Genomic DNA, 24,742 nt, shown 5'->3' with positions numbered 1-24,742 from the left:
GTACCTAGCAAGATGGCGACCCCGTCCCACACAACGTGATGTAGCCTACCGTCACATTTTATTGTTTTTTTTTTTTTGTTTTGTTTTGTTTTTTAGATGTTCTTTTTTATCTTAAGTACTCATATGGATTTTAATAGGCTAGGCCAGTTTGGATCCGATTGACTGTATACATGCAGGAGTAATTTGACTCCCAATTGCATTATGTGTCATATATATTTTTATGTATTTTATACTTTGAGAAATCCAATTTAGTATGATTTCAGTCAAACTAACATGTTTACATGTATTTTAAAAGTCTGGTTTTAGTTGGACTAACACAGGGGTAGGGAACCTGCAGCGCCAGAGCCACATGTGGGTCTTTCGCCCCTCTCCAGTGGCTCTCTGTGGCTTTTTTATATATCATCAATATTAACCTTAAGAAGTTCTTACATTATCCAACTGTGAAACTGTCTATACACCAAAAATATTTTAATATTTCATCATCTACAGTGTGCGTCATACATCTATGGCCTGGCACTTTTTCCTCGAAATTTTGCCAAACCTCAATAGCTTTAGCTAGTCTTGAGTCTCCGCAAGGAAAGCTATGGATTCCAAATCCAATAAAGGAAAAGTCATGGAGGAAAAAAAAGTATTTAATGCGGTGTGGACAAGTTTGTTTGCTTTTACCATCAACACTGCAAAGTTAAAGTACCAACTAATCTTAATGAGCCCACTGCAGTTTGGCCACCTTGAAGTAAAATATATTAATGAATGCTTATTTAGACCAATTAATAATGTTGATTGGCTCATTTAGACTTAATAGGCTGTGTTGCCTTCATATAAGGCTCAAATATTTGTTGCAGCTGGTGACAGATTATTTTTTAATTATTTTGGTCAAAAGTGGCTCTTTTGATAGTAAAGGTTGCCAACCCCTGGACTAACACAATGCATCAATTTTCTCTAATGTCATGGTCTTTGTCCCAAATCACTCACTACTCACTTTATAGTCCACTATAAAGTGTGTTCGCCATTTTGTAGTGCTGGCCGAATGTATGGTGGAAATTATTATACCCTACATAGTGGACTCAAAGTATCCCACAATACACTGTGAAAAGTAGTGTACAACCAATGGTCACTAACCAAGCAATATATCCCATCATGCATTGCGCCGAAGGAACGGATCAACGTACTGAGATGAATGCCGGGAGAGAGAGCGACTCGATTACAACCTGCTGTGCATGTTTAAATTATAATGACATGTTTAAGGTTGTTTTATCAATTTTCTTTTGCCATGTAATGAACTGTCAATTTACTGTGTCGTCGTCAGTTCATGAAGAGATGAAAATAAATCAACAACTGATCTCAAGTGCTTCACAGTTACTGTACAGAGTAGGGCTAATAATGCTAGCTAATGTTAGCAAATTGTGTAGCATGTCAGTATTACATGTTATAACATGTTTTAATAGTGTGACAGCAATGATGTAATTAACTACTCCAAGAAAATGACCTGAGTAGTGTGGAAAGTATTTCAGATGAGCTCACAATATGTCATCCTCTAAAGAACTCCCTACATAGTGAGTAGGGAGTAACGTCACTGTGTCCCTCCTTCACAGTGACGACACTGATCATGGTCCTGTTGTGAGTGATATTTATCCAGTGGTGTAAATAATCCTTTTTAGATATCAATGTCACAAAAAAAGGAGATGTGTATTGATTTTAGTAAAATTCCCTCAGTCATCTCCCCTGTGGTGATGGACAAACAATCTGTCGAACTTGTGCAGCAGTACAAATACCTCAGTACTGTTGATAGCAAGCTGTGCTTTGAGCTCCAAGTTGATGTTGTATGTAAGAAAGTACATCAGCGCATGCACTTTTATCACAAGCTTCGCACTTATAATGTTGACACCACTTTTATGAAAATGTTTTCTTGAATCTGTTCTTACGTTCTCTTTTAACTGCTGGCACAGGTCACTTTCTTTTAAACAAAAAAAATTGCTTGCAAGGCATTGTGAAGGTGTGCAGCAAAATTGCTGGAGCGCCCTTAAACGACCTCCCTGACCTGTATCAGGTCAGGTGCATGAAAAAAAACTATATGTATCTTGGACGACCAAGCCACCAATTAAGGGACAATTTCGTGCTGCTACCATCAGGGCGCAGATATAATTTCCCCCGATGCAGAACAAATCGGTTAAAAAAAACATTTATCCCTGCTGCTATCAGCTAAATGTGCTTGTGTATTCTTTTATGGTTGTTTAGTTGTTGTGATAATTGCTGTCTTTGTTTTAACTGCTGGCTGTGACACAAATTGTCCCTCAGGGATAATAAAGATACCTTGAACCTTGAACCTTGAAAGAGTGAATGATTTCGGACACAGCCATGTAAACGCACTGAGTGTTTGGTTTGTCCTTTGTGGGCTACTGTAGAATCAACAAATATGGCTGACTACATGGAAGGGGATCTGCTCGGTATGTAGATAAACAGCTCATTCTAAGGCAACAACACAGTTCTTATTTCCATGTCATTATAAACTAATGAAAACATAGTTATGGCTATTATATGCAATTTCTGTCCCTAAATCTTATATACTTATTAATTATCAGTGTTGCCATGGTAGACCGTTAGAGTCGTTTTTAGCACCCCCTTGCGCCCACTTGCTGAAACACACCGTGCTGGGAGCACTGGGACAGACGACAGCTGTGGTCCACTCCAGGTTTTCTCCTCCACTCTTCCCCTCAGTGCCGACGACGAGTTTTTGGCCAGCGGAGACCGTAGGTTGCGTCTGGTGGAGGGAGAGTGAGCGGGGCTGCCCTGAATGGATTGACATAAGAGGGATTTACATTTTAACGGGTGTCGTGCTCCGCAGAGACGACACGGTGCACGCTGAAAAACCAACTATTCCGCTCGATGTGCGTCCACGTCGGTGCTTTTACCATGTTGTCCATGTGTCATCGTCGAGAGAGGATTGAACTTGCCAGCAGTCTATATTTGCCGAGGAGGGAAAACCAATACAAGGTCTAGCTGTCTCGCTGGAGCGGAGTATTATTAGCAGTTCAGACAGTGCAACTGTCGCTCTCTGGTATGTAAAGCATTTCAGTCGTAAACGTGTAAATAAAACCACACGGGCGACGAAACAACCTGTATCTACACGGGGCTTTAAATGACAGCGGTCAAGTGCAATAATAATAATAAAAAGGGACGCTGAAGGCATTTTTACACGGTAATAACCCCCTCTTCCGCCAGTCAGAGAGACGAAAACAGGATCCGACCTCCGGCTGGAGCCCACTCCTCAACGTGCCTGCCCTTTAAACTGTTTGAGCCGTGTTAGCCAGCCCTGGAGCTATATTTGTTTTATATCTTTCTACTCAATATATATCATAATTCAAAATAGTGTATCATGCACAAGTGTTTTCTCTTTTGACGTCAACCTTGCAGCACTTGCTCGACCCAGCAGATATTTCAGGCGGGGCAAAAGTGTCATTTCCAGCAGACAAAGTAAAGAACATTTGCATAGATTCAGCTTCCTAACTATTGTATGCACTATATTGTCAATCATCAGACTACACCTGAGATCTTTGAGTGTGTTTGTGTGTCTTAACTTTACTCAGAAAATACATTTAAAGGTGCTGAAACTATATTTTGATTTTCTTCCTGTTTATCTTCATAGGTCATGCACTGCACTTACAAGATAATGACAGCATCACAATTTGCAATGCAAGAATAAAACACAGAAGAGGAAGTTTTATTTTTTTTAAAAAAAAAAAATAAGAAATTGCACACAGAGCAAAAGGTAAACATTCACCTGGCTCCCATGCAGGCTGCCAGAAATCCTCCCCTCCACACCCTCAGCCATGCCTGCCACTACCAAACCCACCAGGAGACAGACACCTGCTCAGAGGAAAAATGGCCAGAAGGTGATCAGCACCAAGAGGCAAACCTGCAACTCAAATAAACCCAGAGGAAGAGCATCAGAGAGGCTCCAGAAAACACCTGCAGAGCCTAAAAGGTCTACAACCAGGACGCAGGCACAGTCAGGCCGAAACACCCGTGATAGAGGGGTTAGTGCGCCTGCTAGTCAGGCCCTCGGGAGGTCCCCTGGCAGAGTTAACCATGCCCTAAATGTAACAGCATCTGCAAGGTTTAGACGGCTGAGCAATCCGCCTGACCACTGTGGCGAGTTACAAGACCCCCCAGAGCGAAGGAAGTCCCTGCGGGGCACACAGGTGTCTATTACTCCCTGCCAGCCTTCTAAACCTTGCAGAGGGGGGAGAAACAGCAGGGGGAGTGCAGGCACACGTGCAGCATTGCAGCAAGGAAACACGAGAAATCAACCCTCAGGCGCCGGCATCAAGGATGCAACTGAGAACCTGGGCACCTGTGATGCAGAAGAAATACACCCAGTTTCTCTTAAAACTGATTTTGAAGTTCATGCAAGTATCAAAGATCAGGGTTTAGGAGTCAGCAATGCTAAAGAGGGCAGCCCTCTTAAAGCAGATTCACCACCGTGTAACGACATACTGGAAGACTGTGTGCAGTGCAGCTGTGACAGCACAACAACCCAGCAAGACGAAAACACTGCCAGTCACAACAGTGAAGGTGACCTGAGGTGTGTGTCTGGGGTGTGTGATGATGTTGACGGACAGCTAAAGCACTGCAGCGACAGAAGTAAAGATAGAACCTCTGTGCTAACGAGTATTGGCTCAGGGGTGCAGGGCAGTAGCCAGGGAAATGACACTTCATCTGTCCTTGCAAATAAGCTTGATCATGTTGCCAGTGATGTTGAGCAAGATGATGAGCATGCTGTCCCTCAAGAGGAAGGTAACATGTCGGACTTGAAAGAAAATAGGACAGATGAAAGAGTGATAGTTGTCGCAGAGAGAAAAGAGGAGATAAATAATGAGAGAGGAGAGAGTTTAGAGGCAGAGAAAACAGATGAGAGGCAAAATGAGGCCGTGGAAGAGACGGAGGAGATCGTTGAGAAGCTGGGTAATTGTGAGGGAGGAGAGGAGGATGATGTCTCCATCAATCCGGCTGACTCCCACCCCAGCACTCTGGCCTCTCAGCCTTCAGATCCACCCCACTCTAACAGTGGATTGACAGCACAGTCAGAATCACCTGCAAGTGTGCTATTAATCTCCAACGCAGCTACCTCAAATCCCACCAAAGCCCCCTCCACCTCAGAGGCAGTCGAGCCCGAGGTTCTGAGCCAGAGTAAGACGGACATGCAACTTACCGTTCATGGTGCTAAACCTCAATTCCCAGGGTCCTCAGCTGTTGCTGAAAATGCCCTGACGGTGCAGACTGTTCAAGTAAAAAGAATCACACCAGTTATTATCCGCAGTGACTTCTTCAAAACCAGGAGCTTGAGGGATTCAAGCCAGGGGGAACCACAACAACTGCAAAGTCCAGCGATCCCTCCTCCTCAGGGAGAGAAACAAGCTTGCACACCAGCAGAGACGCAGACCAAAGATAGTGAATCCAATCGAGAGCCTGTGGAGCGCCACAGCAAGATAGAGACATCTTCGCTGTCATTGTTGCTTGTTCCTCAGTTGAGCACAGACGCCCTCGCAGCTGAGAGTGAACCAAACCTCAGCGAGGACGGCGTTGTAGTAGCAGTGTCAGAGGCGGACTCAGTGCCAAAGATCTCCACTCCCTCTCTGGACAGTAGCTTCACCTTCTCCTGCAGCTCAGAAAGCACTCGCTCCTCTTTTTCTTTTGACACCGAATCGGAGGCAGGGTATGGAGAGCCCGGCCCCTCTGTTCTACCTGGATCTTGGGGACCAGAGGGGGCCTGCTTGCCCTTCTGGACCGCTCCGAAACCACAGAGGAGGGAGAGGAAGAAGCGGAGCAGGTGTGGGACGTGTGAGCCATGCCTGAGGAAGATCAGCTGTGGCCAGTGCAGTTGCTGCCTCAACCGCAGGACTGGCCACCAGATCTGTAAGCTGAGGAAGTGTGTGGAACTGAGGAGGAGAAGACCTTCATCTGTGCTCACTCTCTCTGCTGCACAGGTGAGGCTTATATTTCACTGCATGTAATTACATTTAATAGCAACACACTACAGGGGCTTTATTGCAGTCAGGTCTCACAAGTAAGTAAATTTAGACAATGATTCGAGTGGGAATTCACTGGAGTGTCTTTTCGCATCGACAAACAGCTGATCTGAAGCAACTGAAAAAAGAGCAATTGTTACTGTCTTGACAGCATTGCTTTTGATCTCCGAGGTTTCCCAGCTGCCCGCCGGTAGCAGCAGTGATCGAGAGTTGAATTAGCCCAACAGTTGAAACAGACGGTTTCACTTTCACATTGTGTTGCACATTTTTTTCGCCTGGTTTCAACAGATTTTGTACACATTGTGGCGTCTTCCTGTTAATTGTTGAGGAATGTGTCGAGTGGTAAAAGGGGAAGTGTGTGCATGTGTGTGTGCGCGCATGTGCCTGTGTAGAGAATAGAGATCAGGTGTGAATACATGCACAACTTCGGTGTTGATGATGCTTGGTGTTGGAGGGGAAGGCGCTATCACATGACCGGCAGCAGCACAGCACGTGCTTGGAGTATGTGTCTGTTTGTGTGAGTGTGTGTGTGTGTGTGTGGGTGTGTGTGTGTGTGTGTGCCATCTATGGTGCAAGCAATATTATGAGTAGCACATGGTGATTGTGTGTGTATTTGCATGCTTGTGTGTGTGTGGATGAGTATGGGTATGTAATTAAGGCCAATTTGAGGCGGATGTTTTTGCAAAGTGGCACTGGATGGCATTGTGAACACATATTTTAGTACCCAGTAAGACAATGAACTCCCACTATAGAGACATTTTTCTCAGGGAAAAAAGCTCTAAAAACAAACTGCACACTACTTACTCAGCACCAAACATCAGCCAGAGACAGTTAGCAACTAGTTGGTGAACATTGTGGAGCATGTAGCAGCTAAAGGACCTGGTATTTTCCTCAGGAGTTGGAGGAGACCAAAGACAAAGCTAAAAGAAAGCGTATATTGGATTATTACAGGTTTAAGTGTCTGTTTTACTGGTTCCTTTGTGTTTCTGAAATCTTTATTAAAGCTGCAATAGTCACAAGAGTGCGTATGCTGTTGAAGTTGAGAATTAATACCCACCTGTGCTGCTCAAATCAACGTTTGTTCCTTGTTTTAGTTTCTGCATTATATGCTGTATGGTTAAGTCTTGCCTCACTTAACCACATTCCAGCTACAGTAGGCAGCTGTTTTCAGCAAACAGGCCTTGCAAAACATTTATAATTTACCCCTCCAGCACCAAGTGGCAGACAGAACAATTAAGCAAGTAGCTGGTGAAGAAATCTAGCATCTAGTGACCTAGTGCACTGTTGTCAGATGGGCTTAAAAGTGCTCTATGCGACAATTTGCAATATAAAGATATAGTGGGGTAATAGCATTCTGAGCAGAGAATGAAGTCATGCTACTTCTACCTCGTTGTAATCCGAGCATTTCTGGTCTTTGTGTGATGGCCGGTCGGGCTAGCTTATCACCATTATCTTTACTGTGGTGTTCGGTGATTACTGCTGATAATGCCGTCCAGATCCATGGTGGTGGGACAATGCCATCACGGAAATGTAGCACCCACCCTTCGGTTCCCTGCCAGGTTAAAACTATTAGCTCTGTCAGCACTGTTACCATTGTTAGCAATGTTCATGCTGTTAGGATCATTAGTTGGCCACCTCCATGTTGAGAGCCTCATGCAGGCAATCCCAGCTCAGACTTGAAAACGTAGATATGCTCTGAATGTGGCGGCACGGTGGTGTGGTGTTTAGCACTGTCGCCTCACAGCAACAGGGTTCCTGGTTTCGATCCCGGGTGTGGGAGCCCCTCTGTGCGAAGTTTGCATGTTCTCCCCAAGTCAGGGTGGGTTTTCTCCAGGTACTCCGGCTTCCTCCCACAGTCCAAAGACATGCATGATTGGGGATAGGTTAATTGGTGACTCTAAATTGTCCGTAGGTGTGAGTGTGAATGTGAGTGTGAATGGCTGTCTGTCTCTACATGTCAGCCTGCGATCGTCTGGCGACCTGTCCAGGGTGTACCCTGCCTCTCACCCAATGTCAGCTGGGATAGGCTCCAGCCCCCCCCGCGACCCTCAAGAGGATAAGCAGTTAGAAAATGGATGGATGGATGCTCTGAATGTCATATGTGGCTCCTTTGCTTAGTTTGTACATGCAACTTTATAAAGTAGTGTTAAAATTATTTTGCCGAGGTGTTCACGAAAAAGCATTGCTGGTTATAGTGCTTCCCCTTTAACATATCTATGTAGGAGACAGGGGGCTACTCTCAATCATTTTGGTACGTGGGAATAAGAGTTCCTTACAGCAGCTGGCTACCAGAGCTTCATAAGCACGTACATAGTTCAGTGGTGTCCATGTGGCTGGGGGAGGGCTCTATGTGAACAACTGTGAGTGAGGGTCCATGTGGCTGCGCAGTCTTGTGTCTGCAAGCGTGCGTGCATGCACTTGCAGAGCCCTCAGAGTCACAGCAATGGCAGTAGCAGATTAGGGCTGATTATATAACACTTGCTGTATTAGTAGTGAAGACCTTTGTGCACTGTTTCTATGTAAGTGTGAGGGGGGCGAGGAGGGAAAGATCAGGCCAGGGAGAGATTATAAGCATTTTATTTGGAATACCCTGAAATGTAGGTCAGTGTGTGTGTGACTCAGAGTCAAATACACACTGACAGTATATGTGATTGGGACAATAGTATGCTTGTGTAGCACATGCATGCCGCTGGACTGAGTGACACTGGTGATAAAATGACAACTGCAGATCCACTCTCGTTCAAGCAACAGAGCCAGCTGCTGTTTGCCCAGTTCTCTTAACTGACATCACATTGGCACACACATATGAAGGCCCGTGTTTGTGATTTGAGAACAGGTTTTTGTTTGATTCTGTGGAACTGCAGGGGTGGAGTCTGCACCAGGCACTGCCAGGACAGCTGTCATCATGATGAGCTACAGGTCAAATCTCCAAATCCATCCTTTTTAGATGGGGAACAGGGGGGAGAAACTTAACCTCCGTCTTGTATTTATGTGTAACTTTAGTGTGAGTGCATGATGGTGTACTCCACATGTACTTAGTCTGAGTAATACGTTAATACTTGCTGGCCAGTCTTGCTGATCAAGCTCACACACCCTTCCAAAGAGATTGTGAAAAAAGGGGCAGAGGCCAAAGAGGAGTTCATGTAGTGGCATGTGGATTCTGTTCCTGGTTTTTACCATACTGAGCTGCTATGGTGTGGCTGTGGTTTTACATTGCCATAAAACATTGTCTACAGAACATACCCATAAAATCACACACAAGAAAGACTGAACAGTGTAAGGTTTATCTATAAGAAGACAAAATATAAAACCTGCCCATGGTTTGTGTGTTTGTAAGAAAAAGAGTGAGGTTGCACTTTCCTTTTAAAAATGTCTGGTTTCACTCAGGCTTGATGGCCCCCTCGTGGCCTCACCTCGTATTGGGCAGTGAGGATGGGGCTCACTGCCTTGCCTGACCTGGCCCTGAACACTCAAACACACGCCAGCACGCACACACCAGAAACAAAATACTGGAGTTCATAGAGTGCAAACGCTCCAGTATTTGTAGAGCGAATTTGACTGAAACAGTCCTGACATGTTTAGAGCTGTAGGCTGCATAACTGACTCAGTTTTTTTTTTTTTTTTGGGCTAACAAGAGAGATGTATGCACTCATCACTAATGTGTTTAACATAAACAAATCAGGAAAATAGTACCAAAAAAATCCATTACAACACACAGCCATCATCATAGTGTAAACAGTTGCCCCTCAGTCAGTCAATGCTGGCAGCTCTGTTGACCTTAACTAGCACAAGCTCTTGAATACGTAATGATTTTCATAAATAAGGGATGCATGATGTTGGCATTTTTGCAGCTCTGATTGTTTTTGTTGTATTCAGCTGATAAAGTATTGAACATTTCAGTGTTTAATACTAGGGGTGGGAATTATCAGAGGCCCTATGATGCAATATTATCAAAACACTTCTGTCAATATTACAACATTACTGTGATATTTATTATGTTTTTTCAACTGTAAATTATGCCCCTCAAGGAAAAATTTGTCAGCACGTTTTATCAGTTTTGAAGATCAACTTTCTCAATGTATTTTTTTAATGTAGCAAAATGTTTAGGGTTGACTAAGAAAGAAAATTATTTGTATTATTCTAGTAGGCTACCAAAAGTTTAATTTGTATTCCCAGTTAAATAAACAATACTTGGCGTCCGAGTTTTAAAACAGTATTGCCACACAAATGTCACAATTATAGTGGCCGTTTCGATATATCAAAGTTCCTAGGCCAATTAGTCTGCAAATGTATTTTGGTTTTAACCCATGAACCTGTTCCTTTTCTGCAGATCCACAATACTCCTTCCAGAATAACATCTTGTACGGTCGACTACCAACTTGATGTCCTATTTCTATAAATTCTCTCTGTATTACCCATTATTATACACCTAGACACTACATAACACATTCGAAAACTTATTGCAGTCTAAAACAACACAACTTCATGTGGTCTTTTACACACAACATTGTCCACAATTTCCTTTTGTCATGAGCGCTAAACTGCCCTGCAGCACCACACCAGGTGTAAATAAGTTGTGCCTGTATTCTTACATGTAAATAAAGCAAATATAAACATAACCTTAGCAGTCCACTTCCATACACTATTCAAAGTATACAGAAACTGTTGTGTAAACTTTAATATCTTAAGAACCTACATCAACATAGACATCTTTACCAAATATAAATGTACGCTGAAGTGGCCCTTACAGTGATACTATGCTCCCCCATCCCTATGTAATACCACCATGTGTCTTCCTTCTCCTAGTTCATTTTTCCCACATTACACTGTGATGCCTGATGCGTATGCAGACTTCTAAGGAAACTCTTTTCTTTGCCAAACAAATCTCCAAAATATTTTACTATTTTGGCATTTCAAATACCTTTGCTTTGCATTTTGTCCAAAAGAAGTTATCCAGTATATCTTTATGTCACTGGGGCTGTACCGAATGTCTTTTGTTGTTTTTCGAAGCTTTTGAGGTTTCCAAATGAAGCTTCAAATGTCTGTCGTCATATCTTATGATATCATCACCGTAAAAGAATAAAAAAAAGTCCTCAAATAAAGTTCTCAATGTGGATATTAAAGTGATTCAATTGATTAAATTAGTCTTTTTTTTTAATTAAATCAATGTTGTGTATTAATGAATAAATGTAATTTATTGTGCTAGACCGCCCCATTGACACAGGCAAGGGCCTCCCTTTGTGTTCTGCAAGCCCAAAAAGCAAACAGTTTTTCTGCCATTGTGAAATGTTTTTGAAAGGTTGAATGTCAGCAAAGTGTGATTGAAGCAGAATATTTCATTAGCTAAAAATATGAATTTTGGACATGATTAAATCTAACAACTTCTTTTTTTAAATAATTTTTGACTTTAAGACTTCACAACTGAGTTATTGGAAATGTTTGGATCACAAGAATGGGAAAACAGCCACCATTGGATCCTATTCTAAAGTTAGTATAATACTTATAATATTAGTGAAGCCTAATTTTTATCTGCAGCTTCCGAGCTTTAAACTCTTCAGTAGAGCCCTATATTTGACTCGCCTTAGACAAATACGTAAGACAACACTCAGAGATTGGAGGCCTATACCTATTATCTGTGAATGCTTGTGTCTTCTTCTGTCACTGCATTTATCAAGACCGTGTGCCTGGTGAATTACACTTTGGGTTAGTTTGAGGTGCACCATAATTACACGGCAAAGGGAGCTTTCAGTTCAGCACAATACAGCTGCAGGTGGACACTATACTTTTAACAAATAGTAGCCTGCATGTTTCCAGTCAGCCTGCCAGCTCAGTGCCCAGCTCCTCCTGCAAACTAATTTATCTCCTGCACTTCTGCTCCTCTTTTTTCTGCTGCCAGCTGAGATAACACGTGTATCAGGAAAACACTTCCCTCAGACAGCACTCTGGTAGGGAGGACAGGCAGCCGGCAGCGCCCAGCGGTGACTGTTTGCTTTGTAACAGATATTCAAAACTGTGTGCATCTGTGTGCATGTGGGGGATTCTTACCTATATTTTTTGCGTCAAAGGCGTGATGTTTATGCACATGGCTGTATGTGTGTGTGCATGTTTTTTTTATACAGCTCGTAGCTCAGGACATCGTGCAGTAAAACCCCCTCATTGTTCTCAGATGGAGCCAGTTTAATATAAAGTGAGAGTGATTTGTCCCAGCAGACGCTCCTGTCAGGTCTGAGCTCCTCTTACCCCTCTCTCTCTGTCTCTCACACACACACACACACACACACACACACAAGTGGAGCACCGACGGTTGTCATGGCGACCTCATTGTCTAGTGCTGACCTTTGACCCACCACGGTTGTCTGATGGAGTATTCTCAGGGTCGTAAGGAGGATTAGTGGAGATAACCAGAAGACATACACTGTGGGTTTAAGACTGTGAACTCAGTAACCTGTATCCAGGTAATTAGGTTAAACTACTCAGATTGTCCTGCTCATAGTGGGTCAGCAGCAAGCTGTGGCTGTCTGCAAGGGATGAATGCCTTAAACATGGTAAAGTTGCCTGTGGTAACCCTGTTAATCAAACTATTCAGTGACGTAATTACACTTGTTTTTATTGCTAATAAACTGTGATTACAAATTAAGCTTGTTTTTATTATTGTGAGGGAAATAACATCAGCCATATTCTGTTTGAGATGCTCTTTATGCACTATTTATATATTTGTAACGCACAATATATGTTGTGGCACTGTGTTATAGGGCTGTGTGTTTTTAAGAATCTGGTGGAATGATACATATCCCTACTGGGTTGCACTGTAAAAATGTTTTCAAGTTTCTCAAACTGTATTGGGAGGAAGAATTTGATAATACACAGGCTCATGGGACACCTCAGTATTTAGAGCGTGCGTACAATGTACAAAGCTGTGTCCTTACCGCAGCAGCCCACATTCAATTCCAACCTGGATCCCTTTGTTGCATGATTTCCCATCTCTCTCTCTCTCTCTCTCTCTCTTGTCTCCTCCCTGTTCTGTCACTCTTTGTCTGTACTATCAATAAAGGTAAAAAGACCAAAAAAATAATCTAATAATACAGTTTGACAATTCAGATAAATTAATCTCTATTCAATAGAAGCACTGTTAAGCCCCCACTTCACAAAAAACCCACTAACACCTGCTAACATCTGGCTTTATATGTAATGGGAAAGGTTACAATCGGCATTCACACCCGGGTCAAATGACTCTGCAGTAGTCACTGATATTTAGGGACTCTGGCTCCGATTGGTAGTGATGGAAAAAATACAACACCCGCTTGAATGTCCTAATTTTAGCCCATTTACTGGTGGGATGCAATGACGCACCAACACAAAATACCATCCGTCACTGCCCACACGGCGCTCAGACATCCTTCCAAAGTAGCCTACACCGAGTTTGAAAGGGAGACTGAATAAGTTAGGGGTAGAAAAAGCAGTAACCTTTTTTTTTTTTTTTTTTTTTAATTTAAACTAACCTCCATACTGCTTTCTACTGTTTACTAACCTTTTTTACGGCCTGTCTGTGGTGTCGGAACACTAGTAGATAAAAACAGAAAGGTATGCTGCAGAGCCGTATACATGCTTCTAGTTCACTGACAGTGGGAAAGGAGTCTATCAACTATTTCCTGCGGGTTTTTCCGTGCTAATTTTGGTGTAAAAGGGGTATTACTGAAAACTAGAAGGGCACTCGGAGAGCACAGACCCCCGCCAAGGCCAAATGCTCAATCTAGCCATGTTTACGAAAGTGAAAATAACCTTTGTATCCACCCTGTCATTTGGATCTGCTCCAGAATTTAATGGGTTCTTCCTTGGCCCAAGTTTCATGGAAGTCGGTCTGTGGTTTACCTTAATCCTGCCAACACACAAACAAATTAAACATATACAAACATAAACATAACCTCCTCGGCGGAGGTAATGATCCTGCTGACAAACAAACATACACAAACATAAACATAACCTCAGTGGTGGAGGTAATGGTGTGCAATACAGTTCATGTATCCAGAGATCATGTCTTTTAATTGACATAAAAAGTATAAAACCATGGGCGGCACGGTGGTGTGGTGGTTAGCACTGTCGCCTCACAGCAAGAGGGTTGCCAGTTTGATCCCGGGTGTGGGAGCCCTTCTGTGAGGAGTTTACATGGTCTCCCTGTGTCAGCGTGGGTTCTCTCTGGGCACTCTGGCTTCCTCCCACAGTCCAAAGACATGCAGATTGGGGACTAGGTTAATTGATAACTCTAAATTGTCCGTGAATGGTTGTCTGTCTCTACATGTCAGCCCTGCGATAGTCTGGCAACCTGTCCAGGGCGTACCCTGCCTCTCGCCCCCCGCAACCCTCAAGAGGATGAAGCAGTTAGAAGGTGAATGAATGAATGAGTATAAAACCATAGATCTTAACAGAAAGACATGTATACATTACAAGTACAGATTGATTTGAGTGTGCATGGTCAACATGCTGCAATCTACAATTATTTACATGAACATGATGTTCACTGATGCATTATCAATCTCCAACAAGTTTCAAGTCTCTTCAAGTTGATATAGTACTGAAGTGAAATGAAACAGCTGACTTCCTGGAACGTAAAAGACCTTGTAAAAATTTGTCAGCAGTGCTGTTAAATTCTTTCAACTTATTCTCTAAACCATGACAGAGCTTTGGTGTGTCACTCTCCTTTCACAAAAATGAGTGCAGGTTCTCCCACATATGCATGTGGGCAATCTGGCAATGAGCTGAAGGACAGATGCACATCCACACTTTCTTTTTTTTTTTGCCTTCACATTACGTAAATGTGTGGGACAGAAGGGGGCCGAGGTAGCGAGGAAGGTTTCGTGAAATGTCAGAGACACTGCCAACATTTTAACAGAGCCAACTCATTATGACCAAGCAGATTGCGTTGTGTTTTAGCCCACTCTCTCCTCTGACTTCCCCCTCTTCCTCTGCACAGACACACATTTTATTACATGAGCTTGCCTCTGATTAGGGCTGCTTTATATTTTCTGTTAACCTGGTCCAAGCCAATTAAATTTAAAACAACCCTGTGAGGTAGTTATCTGTAATAGCTGCAGGGCTTGGGTAGTGGCCCAGAAAAAGGCTTCTTGGACAAGGGGAAATGTCTGTTTTATGTGATTTGGGGCTCAGTTATTTGGCCCCAGCCCACTATACATCAGAGCAGATGTATGGCCGAGGCTGTGACAGGCTGAAGACTCAGAGACAGTGATATAATGAAGGTGGATTCCACTCAGTTTGCTTTAATTTACACTGAGATAGCAGCTCAGCAGTGATTCTGTATCTTTAACAATACAAAGAGTTGTTTAAACACGTATTTTAGTGCCTCTAATGGTGACTACTCAGCAAGATATTTGTAGAGTTAAACTTTGATACCACTAATGCTCCACTCCTGAGCCCTCTCAGGTTCTTTGCATCTGTGAGTTTGTGCCGTGTCCTGACTGTTGTAAGGCTCTAAGTCCCTGGATAAGCTTTGAAGTCGTGCCACTTGGTTTCTTTGGGTGAAAAGAAATCCTCACTTTGCCCCCCAAAAGAAATGCCACTCAAATCCAACCAAGGGCACACAATGGCCTCCTTCTGGAGAAACCAGAGCTTACTCATGCATCAACCTGACCTGCCTGACTTAGTGTATAGTTTGTCACCTGAGGAGGATAAAAACTCTTATCTTCCTGCTTCGTTCTGTCATTTTTTCTTTGCCGCAGAACACCATCTAATGAGTTGTAATGAGTGTAATTAACTCATGTGCTTGTTTATCCCTTTGTCTTGTCCATTTTTCTCTTTGTTCGTCATTCATTACCTTCTCAGTGTTACAGTATGTGCAGTCTCTTTAAATACACCGTTGCATGCACTGTCTGCACACACATATTTCTATGTGTGAGTGCAGGCACACACACGTGCAGTCATATGGCCAACATGCCGACTCAGCATGTTGGACTAGCGCAAACTTAAGTAAGCCTTTTCCTGTCTCATTGTGAGAGGATCTGGGGGCCCCATGCCGCTCTGCCTCCATAGTGTTTGTGTGTGTATTTGGGTCAGTGTGTGTGTGTATGTGTGCATGTGTGTAAGTGTTTACATAAACTGATGGACTCACTCACCTTTCTCTTCTGTCCTTCCCAAGGTGAAACACTTTTCCACAGAAACTCCAAAACTTAGCACCACAGAGCTATGAAAAGAGTTAAGACTTAATCAGCCGTGTTTCCATAAATGTGTTTTTATTCACCTTTCAAAATACCGCATTAGAAAAGCTGAATGGAAACAGCTGACTTTGCGCAAACTTTCTCAATTGTGCAACAAAGTTTTTATGCTTACTTGAGGTGTTTTTTGTCTTTATCAGAAAATAGTCAATGCAATAAAGGCAACACGGAAACGCTTTTGCTGAATAAGCTCTGACGTAGCAAACATTAAACTCACATAACTGATCAGCTGTTTGCGCTGTTGGCAACTTGTTGCATTAATTTGTCTTCGTCTGTTGACAGCTTGAAACATGGCCAATACTAGCTGGCATTAAAGAACAATTAAAACCAAATGAATCAAATTCCCAAAGTCCTCCCTGTGTTTCTCCTGTAGATGGGTTGGATTGCCAAGCCAACTCTGGTTTGCAACCTTTACTTTTTGTTTTCAACCATTACAACCATGTGTAAATCGTAGCCTGTACCACCGACTTCTGACAAAACTACGCTTTATCTAGCCTAAACCTGCCTAATTCACATTTTTTCTTTCACAACATTGCAAAAGTCAGCTTAAAAATCACATAACAATTTGATGGAAACATTGTGATTGTAGATGGGTAGCTATTTTCTCATGAACTCTGGACAATGTCACCCATGTAGCACACAACAGGAGACTGTCTGTGTCTGAAGTGTTCTCACCTACTAGAAATACTTTGTCGTTAGGTGTAGGCGAGGGTTGGCACCTGGGTAGAGTGTGCAGGAGGCAGGACATGACATGGATGACACTGCAGTCCTGTAGCCAGTTCATAATTTGGTCATAAACAACAGAGTTTCTTGCCATTCCTTGAATTTGTCTGGCGATATTGGTGTCAGCCCTTACTGACAGAAGTTCCCGAATCTCGTCGTCTTGTCAGTTAGACATTTTAGTTGCTGTCTTTATATAAATGACCCTTCGTCTTCACCCGCAAATGTTTGTTTTCCTTCCATCTTCCATCCACACAACCACTCGCTTGCAATGAATTCTCCGCACAATTACCTGCTGTATACACACATGTGCTCAATCTTACATTACATTGTACAGGACAGAGTCTGTTTAATGTTTGGTTCAACTGATTCGGACATTTGCATTCTTACATGCAGCTCCTCCGGGTAATATGTGAAAGGGGCTTATGTTTGCCTTTTATCTACTGACCAAAACCAACAGGTACACACATGGATAATACAGGAACAAGATGAAAGAGGACATATTGTCGGTGCATACAGGTTTTCAAATTCATTCCTCCTTTCCTGGCCGGCCTGGAGGTGTGAGAGTTGGAGTGACCTGCTGTCCCCGTGTGCTGACCAACCACAGTCAGCCCTTAAATTGAGTCCATGTGGGTGTAGGGTGTGGTGTTGAACGGTGCAGATTTCCTTCCAAGAGTGGGACTGTAGTATGTTACATAACACACTCAGTGTTTATGTGTGTTAAACGAAATTTTGAATGTGAATCCATTGTGTCCTTAAAATAGCCTCACCCATGGGCTCCAAACTATCCATACAGGAAGTGTGAGAGTAGCAAACATGTATTTGTATCAGTGTGTGTTGGTTGAGGAAGCAGAGAGCGTGTAGAAGAGAGTGCAGAAAGCTATAGTTTAGTCAAAGTCTTGAGTACACAGATGTTCTTTTGGAAGAGGTGATAGTGTGATTCGTGAGCGGCCTCTGGGGTCTGCTGAATGTGAGCCATACTGCTGCCTCCTCTCAGGTAACACTGACTTTATGGCTTCAAGGTTCTCTTCAAGGAAAATCGGCTTTCAAACTGCCTCGGTCTGACTTCACAGGATCCAAATGCTAATGTGGGTGTTTGCATATAGATTAGTACCGCTTATTCTTAGTCTCTGAAAGTTTGTATGTTGGTCTTTTGGGCTTTGACCTGTGCAAATAGGTGTTTAAAGTCTGTGTGATTGTGTGAAAGGATGTGCATGAGTGGACTTGATGAGCAGTATGTGGACAAGTCCAAGCATGGAGTGATGTTTTTTTTCCATTTTCCCATGGCTTTTCCCCCACTACTACCAGAGTTATCTTTCACTGAAGGTACAAAGTCAAAACTTAGATAAAGAAGAAAGAAGAGGAGAAATTCACTCAAAAGACTGTCGTTCATCCAAGATGTGTAGCTTTTCCATGCAAATGAGAGACAAGTTTACATTAGCGTCAGCAGTAATGGCAGTAATGACAACTATTGGCAACAATCGCGTTTGGCACAGCTCCATCACTGGGCTGGTCTCCAATGGGTCAGCCTCCAGATGTGTCAGAGACAGTTTACGACCGTGGTGCAGAACAACTTTCTTTACCTCACTTGCATGCTCATACACTGTAGCTTAAGGTGATTAATGTCCAGACTACTTGTTCCTAACGAGAGCTGGGTAGATCGTTAAAGGGAAAAAAAAACATATGGGACACTTAAAGAGCTGAAAATTAAGGGTGCGGTGCAATATTGGTAGTAGTTATGGAGTATTTTTGGGTGCAGGAATGGAGTGGCTGCAGGAGGAGGACTGTTGTGAAGGCAGGGAAACACAGCCAGAGAAGTTGATATACTTCGACCCCAAAATTATCATGCACATCAGTTGCTCAACACGTATTACGTTGGATTTAGGATGAAGAAATTGTTGTTCTCACATGCCTCTGGTGAATGAAAAATCCAAAACTGGAGAAGGTCATAGATGAAGTGAAGTAAAAGGGGTCTGTGTTTAACAACAGCAAAACTATATCAAAACATCCATTGACACACTCTCCCACAACTTGTATAGTATAATCCAAGTCTCATTCATTAGGTCGTATCCTCATTAACTCCCAAACACACAGCCCTTTCTTATGAGGAACTAAACTGAAAGTCTGAAAATAAAAGTTAGCCATGCTTTCTGCAAAGCCAGACTCCATTGATAAAAACAGTAATTTTACCTCACTGAACACGGGATCTGCTGGTCTACCACTACCCTGATCAGTCAGTTAATTTGTGTCATTGTGTGACTTTGGAGTTTTAAAGGGTTAGTTCGGATTCACCAAAGTCACACAGTAACACAAACAAACTAACTGATGGAGGCAGTGGTAGACCAGCAACTCTCATGTTCAGTGAAGTAGAATTCCTGTTTTTGTCAGTGGAGTCTGTCTTGAAGAGAGCATAGATGAGTTTCTCTCTCAGTCCAGCTCTCTGTCAGAAAGGGCTGTCTGTTTAAGCAGTCACCTATGACTTGAATTCACTAAGGATTTTCTCTATTTTTGGATTCTTCATTCTTTGAGGGCAGTAGTTCTCAATTGATGAGAAAAACTACATCAATTTAACGTATTTGATGAGTAACTGATATACAGATGATCATAGGGGGCTAAGAATTCCTAGCCACAAACAGAGATGTACTATGGTATAATGTGCATGCTTTTATACACACTATTGATAAGATAAGATAGTTTAACATTGTAAAATAATAATGTATTTTTTCTGCATTTTAATATTCATTTTGATATCTGAGAATCAAAGGTTACATGGATCAGAAAAAGCTGAACTGTATGTTTAAGCTACTGTTACAACCAGATGTAAAACTGATAATTACTTCTTTTCTCTTTTCTTTACACATTGTACCAGAAGGGCGTTAAGTCACACTTTATATGTATCATTTCATTTCATCTAGTTGTTGAATTGCATAGTTTAAAACACTGTTATAACGTAACGTGATTGCATAAGAGCTTCAGCAGCGTGGTAGTAAAATGGTAGTGGTTAACAGGTGTGTATCTTACATGGGCTTGCTTTATTGTTTTGTTTGGTGTAACCTGTTTGACAGTCTAGTTTGTAGACTTTGACACAAGTGTCAAACCTGTCCGACTACCTGAGACATTCCCATTCAAAGGAGAGCTCAGCTGTAACCGCCACAGTGAATCTGAAAATACCTAATTTAACCCACAGATGGTTCTCCTCATTTTAGCAAGCATGAAAAATGTTATAACCATCATAAACATGTCCAGATGTAAGGTTGAGCCAATGCATCCATTACTGCTAGTCAGGAAATTATTCTTGAGTTATAGGAGTGAAACAAAGAATTATGCATATTTTGGCAGGTGTAAATGGTGGTGAAACGCTCTTACGAGCGTACACATTGATTTTGCAGGTGCACATACAAGTTAATTATGTCCTGTTCAGTGTTAAACTCTCGTAAAAGCTACCAGACGCAGTATGAATCCTAAATCTGCAGGCACTGATCCACGTTGCAATTAAAATAGCTGAGAATATGTTGTGGTAATGTGGACTGAGGTTTTCTGTAACTGACAGTGCTTGGGAAATATTATTTTGTGGGGATAAGATTTGCTCCAGCACACCACACACATGCCTTGTGTATAATTCAAGTGTTTAGTCTACATCTGTGTTTGTTTTACAGCATGTCAGGGAACTTGTGATTATTGCCGTTGGGGGGAAAATGACTTCTGTTGAATGTTTTTTGATGCTAATCATGTAGTCATAGACGTCCACAAAATGATCAGCTACCTGCCGACAGGACATCTGAATACAATATGTTTGAAGTTATCCGTTGTGCGAAATAAATCAAAATAATGAGAGGTAAAACAATTGTGCTCAGCAGCCACCACCATAAATAAATAAGATGCATTAACTGTCTGGCGTTGTTCCAAGGCACCAGCTTCAGACATGTTTGCTGTGAGAGTACATGTGCATGTGAGAGTACATGTGCATGAAGCCACAACATGCAGGAGTTTGACTGTGATAAGTTGTAGGCATCTAACTGACTGGCTGACTGTTGAGCTCTGCAGTGTGATAAACACAGATAAAAACATGAACATTTCATTTTCAAAGATTGCACAATAGTGTTGAAAGCAGTTTAGTTAAATATTGATATGTTGTGAAAGTGCACATGTTCATAAATGAGCTGTGACATGTGTTAATGCTGTCATAACACATTTGATCACATGCTTTACTGGCTATGATTCAGGCCTATTTGACGTGACATGCTCATGAATACCTTTTGAGATTTTGACTGCTGAATCCCTCAATAATGACCTCATCCTCCACCATCACGTGCTTGTGCATTTCATCTTGATATTTGCATGTTTATTGCATTCACTCTACGCTGATATAGTTTTCATTGTTGTGTCTGGATTAGGCTTCACGCTCCGTGCTCCCACAATCAAACGCACGGCTGAGGCGGCTTTTGGAGTGTTACCGACAGGCACTGGCTCGCGCTGCCTTCATGTTTCCTTGTCCTGGTTTGACCTCAGCGTCTTGGCCACATGGTTGCCTTTAAAAGGCGGGGAGTGCTTTACTCTCTCATAACATATTTCTCTCTTTGTCTTTTGCTTTCTGTCTCCTTGTTATTTTTTTCTGTAACCAGCCACAGCTTTTCCTCTGGGAATTGTTTAGAGAGAGGAAAAGGCTCCGGGGGTGGATGAGAGAGAATGAGGGGAAGGGCTGTTGAGACGGTATGGATGCTTTGAACATCCTCTTTCCTGCTCCCACCACAGTCTTTCACATCGTCTTCAGATCTTGTGGGAATTAGACAGGCTGCAGAAAATGATGCTGCCACACGGACGCTATTGTTTGTAATCGTTTAAAAGGCATGGGAGTAATATAACATGCTTTATGCTGTATGTGACAAGACGGACCGCAACACTAACATCTATTATATTTAATAGAAAAGAACACATAGCCTAAAGCAGTGGTAGGAGAATGCACAAAGACACATGCTCCTATTTGTAAACTTGCCAGCGTCATAATGCCGGCTTCTGCTTTTGAGAATTACTCATGAGCATTTTAACAACATTGATGTTTCAGCTTTTCTCTGCAGATCAAAGAGCCATATTGATTGTCCTTAAGCCATACATGCACATTTAATTAACATTTACCAGTAGGGCTTATTTGCATCAGTTAACCTGTTGATGAGAAATTGTTTTATCTCTATTATATAAAATCATTAAAACTGCTAAAGCATGACCATTTGCATTTCCTAGAACTCAAGCTGAAGTCTTTAAATTATTTGTTTCATCTGACCAATGATCTAAAACTTAAAAATTTACAGTTTTCATTGATACAAAGAAGGGAAAGAAGTATGTGACAAGGTTAGGGCAGCAAATGTTTGGCTTTTTTGATGTTAAGTAATAAATAAAATGAATCAGATTGATTGAAAAAAGGATATAAATGATTAATATTTGCTGCATTTTTTTTTTTTTTTGCTGACTTATTGATTGATGGGCAAATTGTTTCATCAGTAGGGCAGGAATTCAGTGAAAATCACCAAGAGCCCAAAAGCTGTGTTGGTGCTTCAGGGTTAATATCTCAGCCGTGATGGAGTTGTTTTCCTGTGATCCAGATCCAGCATGTGTGCAGTATCCATTCCACAGCTTGCCACTGCCCATGTGTGTAGGGCTGGAGTAAAAAGCCCACATAGGGGATCCTTTGTTAGGAGAGTCTAGGCATGGAAGATAATTTACAAGCCGCTAAGGTCCTCACGCCATTGGCTGATGAGGCTCTGTCTGCGTCTGCGAAAGGCATCCCGTATGTGTGTGCGTGTCTATATGTCTGTGTGTACGCGGCGAGTGTGTGTGCGTCTGCTGTTGCAGCACTTTGCTACAGCGGCTCACAGTCACCCTAGTCATGACACCCAGGATCTTGCCCTGCTCACGGCTACTGTAGCCAGCGTTTTCTTTTGAGGCTGAAGGAAGGCAAAGCAAGATGGCCACCAATACCTTTTAGGGATATGCTGCCTAAACCGGAGGGTCTTCCTCCGAGGACAGACAAGGTAAAGGCAGCCGGAGCGTTCACCCTGGGGTCTATTGTCTTGCTGCAGATGGGTCAGCTACAGTGGAGCGTCTAGAGGTTGTCCTCCTCTCTGTGCCACCCTGGATTTAGCTGATTGGAGCGCTTTATTTGGAAGCTGGTGTTGTTATTGTTCCTACTGAATCACTGAGGACCTGGGCTCCTGTGTGAGTGTTTGGCTTGTCTTTTCCAGGTGGGTTTAAAGGATGTGACAACAAAGTCAGCAATAAAGAGGTCAGTTTCCACGGTAACAGACACCCCTCATGTCTTACCCCGTTGCATGTCTTTTTTTAGTCATTATTCTGTATGAAGAGCCCCTTTGCTTCCCCTTTTCTTTCTTGTAGTGGTTTGAACAGCCATATTTCTGCACCTGCTGTTTTCTGAGAGAAGTGGAGTGCTTGTAAGCAGTGGGTCGTAACTTGTAATTTGGCAGGCTTTACTTGTTTGGCTGCTGTAGTAATGGTATTATTATTGTGCGGTTTGTAGGAAAGGTGCTTCTGTTGCTCATGTCGTCTTAATCTGTGTAATTTTACAGTTGATTGAGCTCTAATTCAAACCGGGAGCCAGTTCGCTCAAGTTTATTAGGTTTATTGCCGCCTTTAAGGCCATGTTTGTCTCTTTTTAATGTTTTGTGTGTAGACTACGTGACATAGAGCTCAGCGCAGACAGGAAGCGCTCACTCAATGAATGAAGGAAATTCTCACGTGTACAGAGAAACACACACAAACCACTACTTACACTCTCAGCCAGGAAGGAAGCATGCTTTTTCTGTGTATCGTTTCTATGAGCGCTGCGAGGTGAGGATCCTTAACAGTGTGTGATTTCTGCACAGCAGCTGAAAGTTACTCAGAATTTATTTCGTGAATTGGGAGCACTCTCTTTTTTGTTGGAGTGAACACATTTAGATGAGTGTGTTTGTATGTCTGTGTTGTTGGGTAAAGAATAGACACTCCTTTGAACTTCCTTGGAGACCCTGAAAGAGAGAGGGTTGTTAGGATTCAAGCGACTGTTACACCTCTGTTGCTAGGTTAGGTCTCTGGATGTGTTTGTAGTTACTCGAACGCATGTTTTGTTGGTTTTCAAGGCTTTGACAGACACAGCGGTTGCGTACGTGTTTGTCTAACACAAAAGAAGAAGACTGTGTTTGCATTTAAAACAGTACAGCACCGTGTAAGTGACTTTAGACACCCCGAGGTAGACACAACAAGCACAACACAAAGACACAGCCCTAAACACATCACACACCCAGCTCTCTCCAGAGACCCGGCAGCTAAATGAGAGCACATGACTCTGCATTTACATCCTGCGTTAGGCTGTTTTGTTATCACAAGGCTAAATGTAACATAATTAAAAGCAGGGGCAGTGCTTTGATGTCAGTTTCAGATTATAAACACTTGAATGCTCACATGGATGCACATGCATACACATGCATGGGGACACGCGTGTGTCTGGTGCAGTGCTGGAAGCTGGCCAGAGCTGCTTTGTCATTGAAAGCAGTTTATTGTGACAGACACACTGCCTTTCCCCCCCTCGCTCTCCCTCTCCCCACTCCCCATCTTTTTCACTCTCCCTCTCACTCGCTCATTTGAACGTCGCGGTGGCCCATTTCCACATGCTGTGTGGAGTGGCTATCTCACCTCTGTTGCATCGGCAGCTCCAGTATTGCCTCAGCCTGAGCTCCAGCTATCTGTTGGATCAGCAGCGTGTTTCTAGTAGTAAAGCACGGACCT

The 24,742-nt window shown here is 42.7% G+C and overlaps 1 protein-coding gene across 4 annotated transcripts in view; it reads left to right on the top strand.

The window, feature by feature from the left end:
• Positions 1-2,711: 2,711 nt before the first annotated feature.
• Positions 2,712-24,742, top strand: part of tet1 (tet methylcytosine dioxygenase 1) — a 38,825-nt gene continuing 16,794 nt past the window's right edge. The window contains exons 1-2 of one of the 4 annotated variants that reach the window (XM_033614072.2): positions 2,712-3,055; positions 3,644-5,984. In XM_033614072.2, the coding sequence (XP_033469963.2) occupies positions 3,828-5,984 (2,157 nt within the window). In that variant the 5' untranslated portion in view covers positions 2,712-3,055; positions 3,644-3,827. The other 3 variants (XM_078160979.1, XM_078160981.1, XM_078160980.1) reach the window with 3 other exon arrangements.

The sequence above is a fragment of the Epinephelus lanceolatus genome, chromosome 17 (genome assembly GCF_041903045.1).
Source record: "Epinephelus lanceolatus isolate andai-2023 chromosome 17, ASM4190304v1, whole genome shotgun sequence".
In the NCBI taxonomy this organism is placed as follows: domain Eukaryota; kingdom Metazoa; phylum Chordata; class Actinopteri; order Perciformes; family Serranidae; genus Epinephelus; species Epinephelus lanceolatus.
The sequence above is the reverse complement of the archived record's forward strand: the minus strand, read 5'-3'. Positions and strand labels throughout refer to the sequence as shown.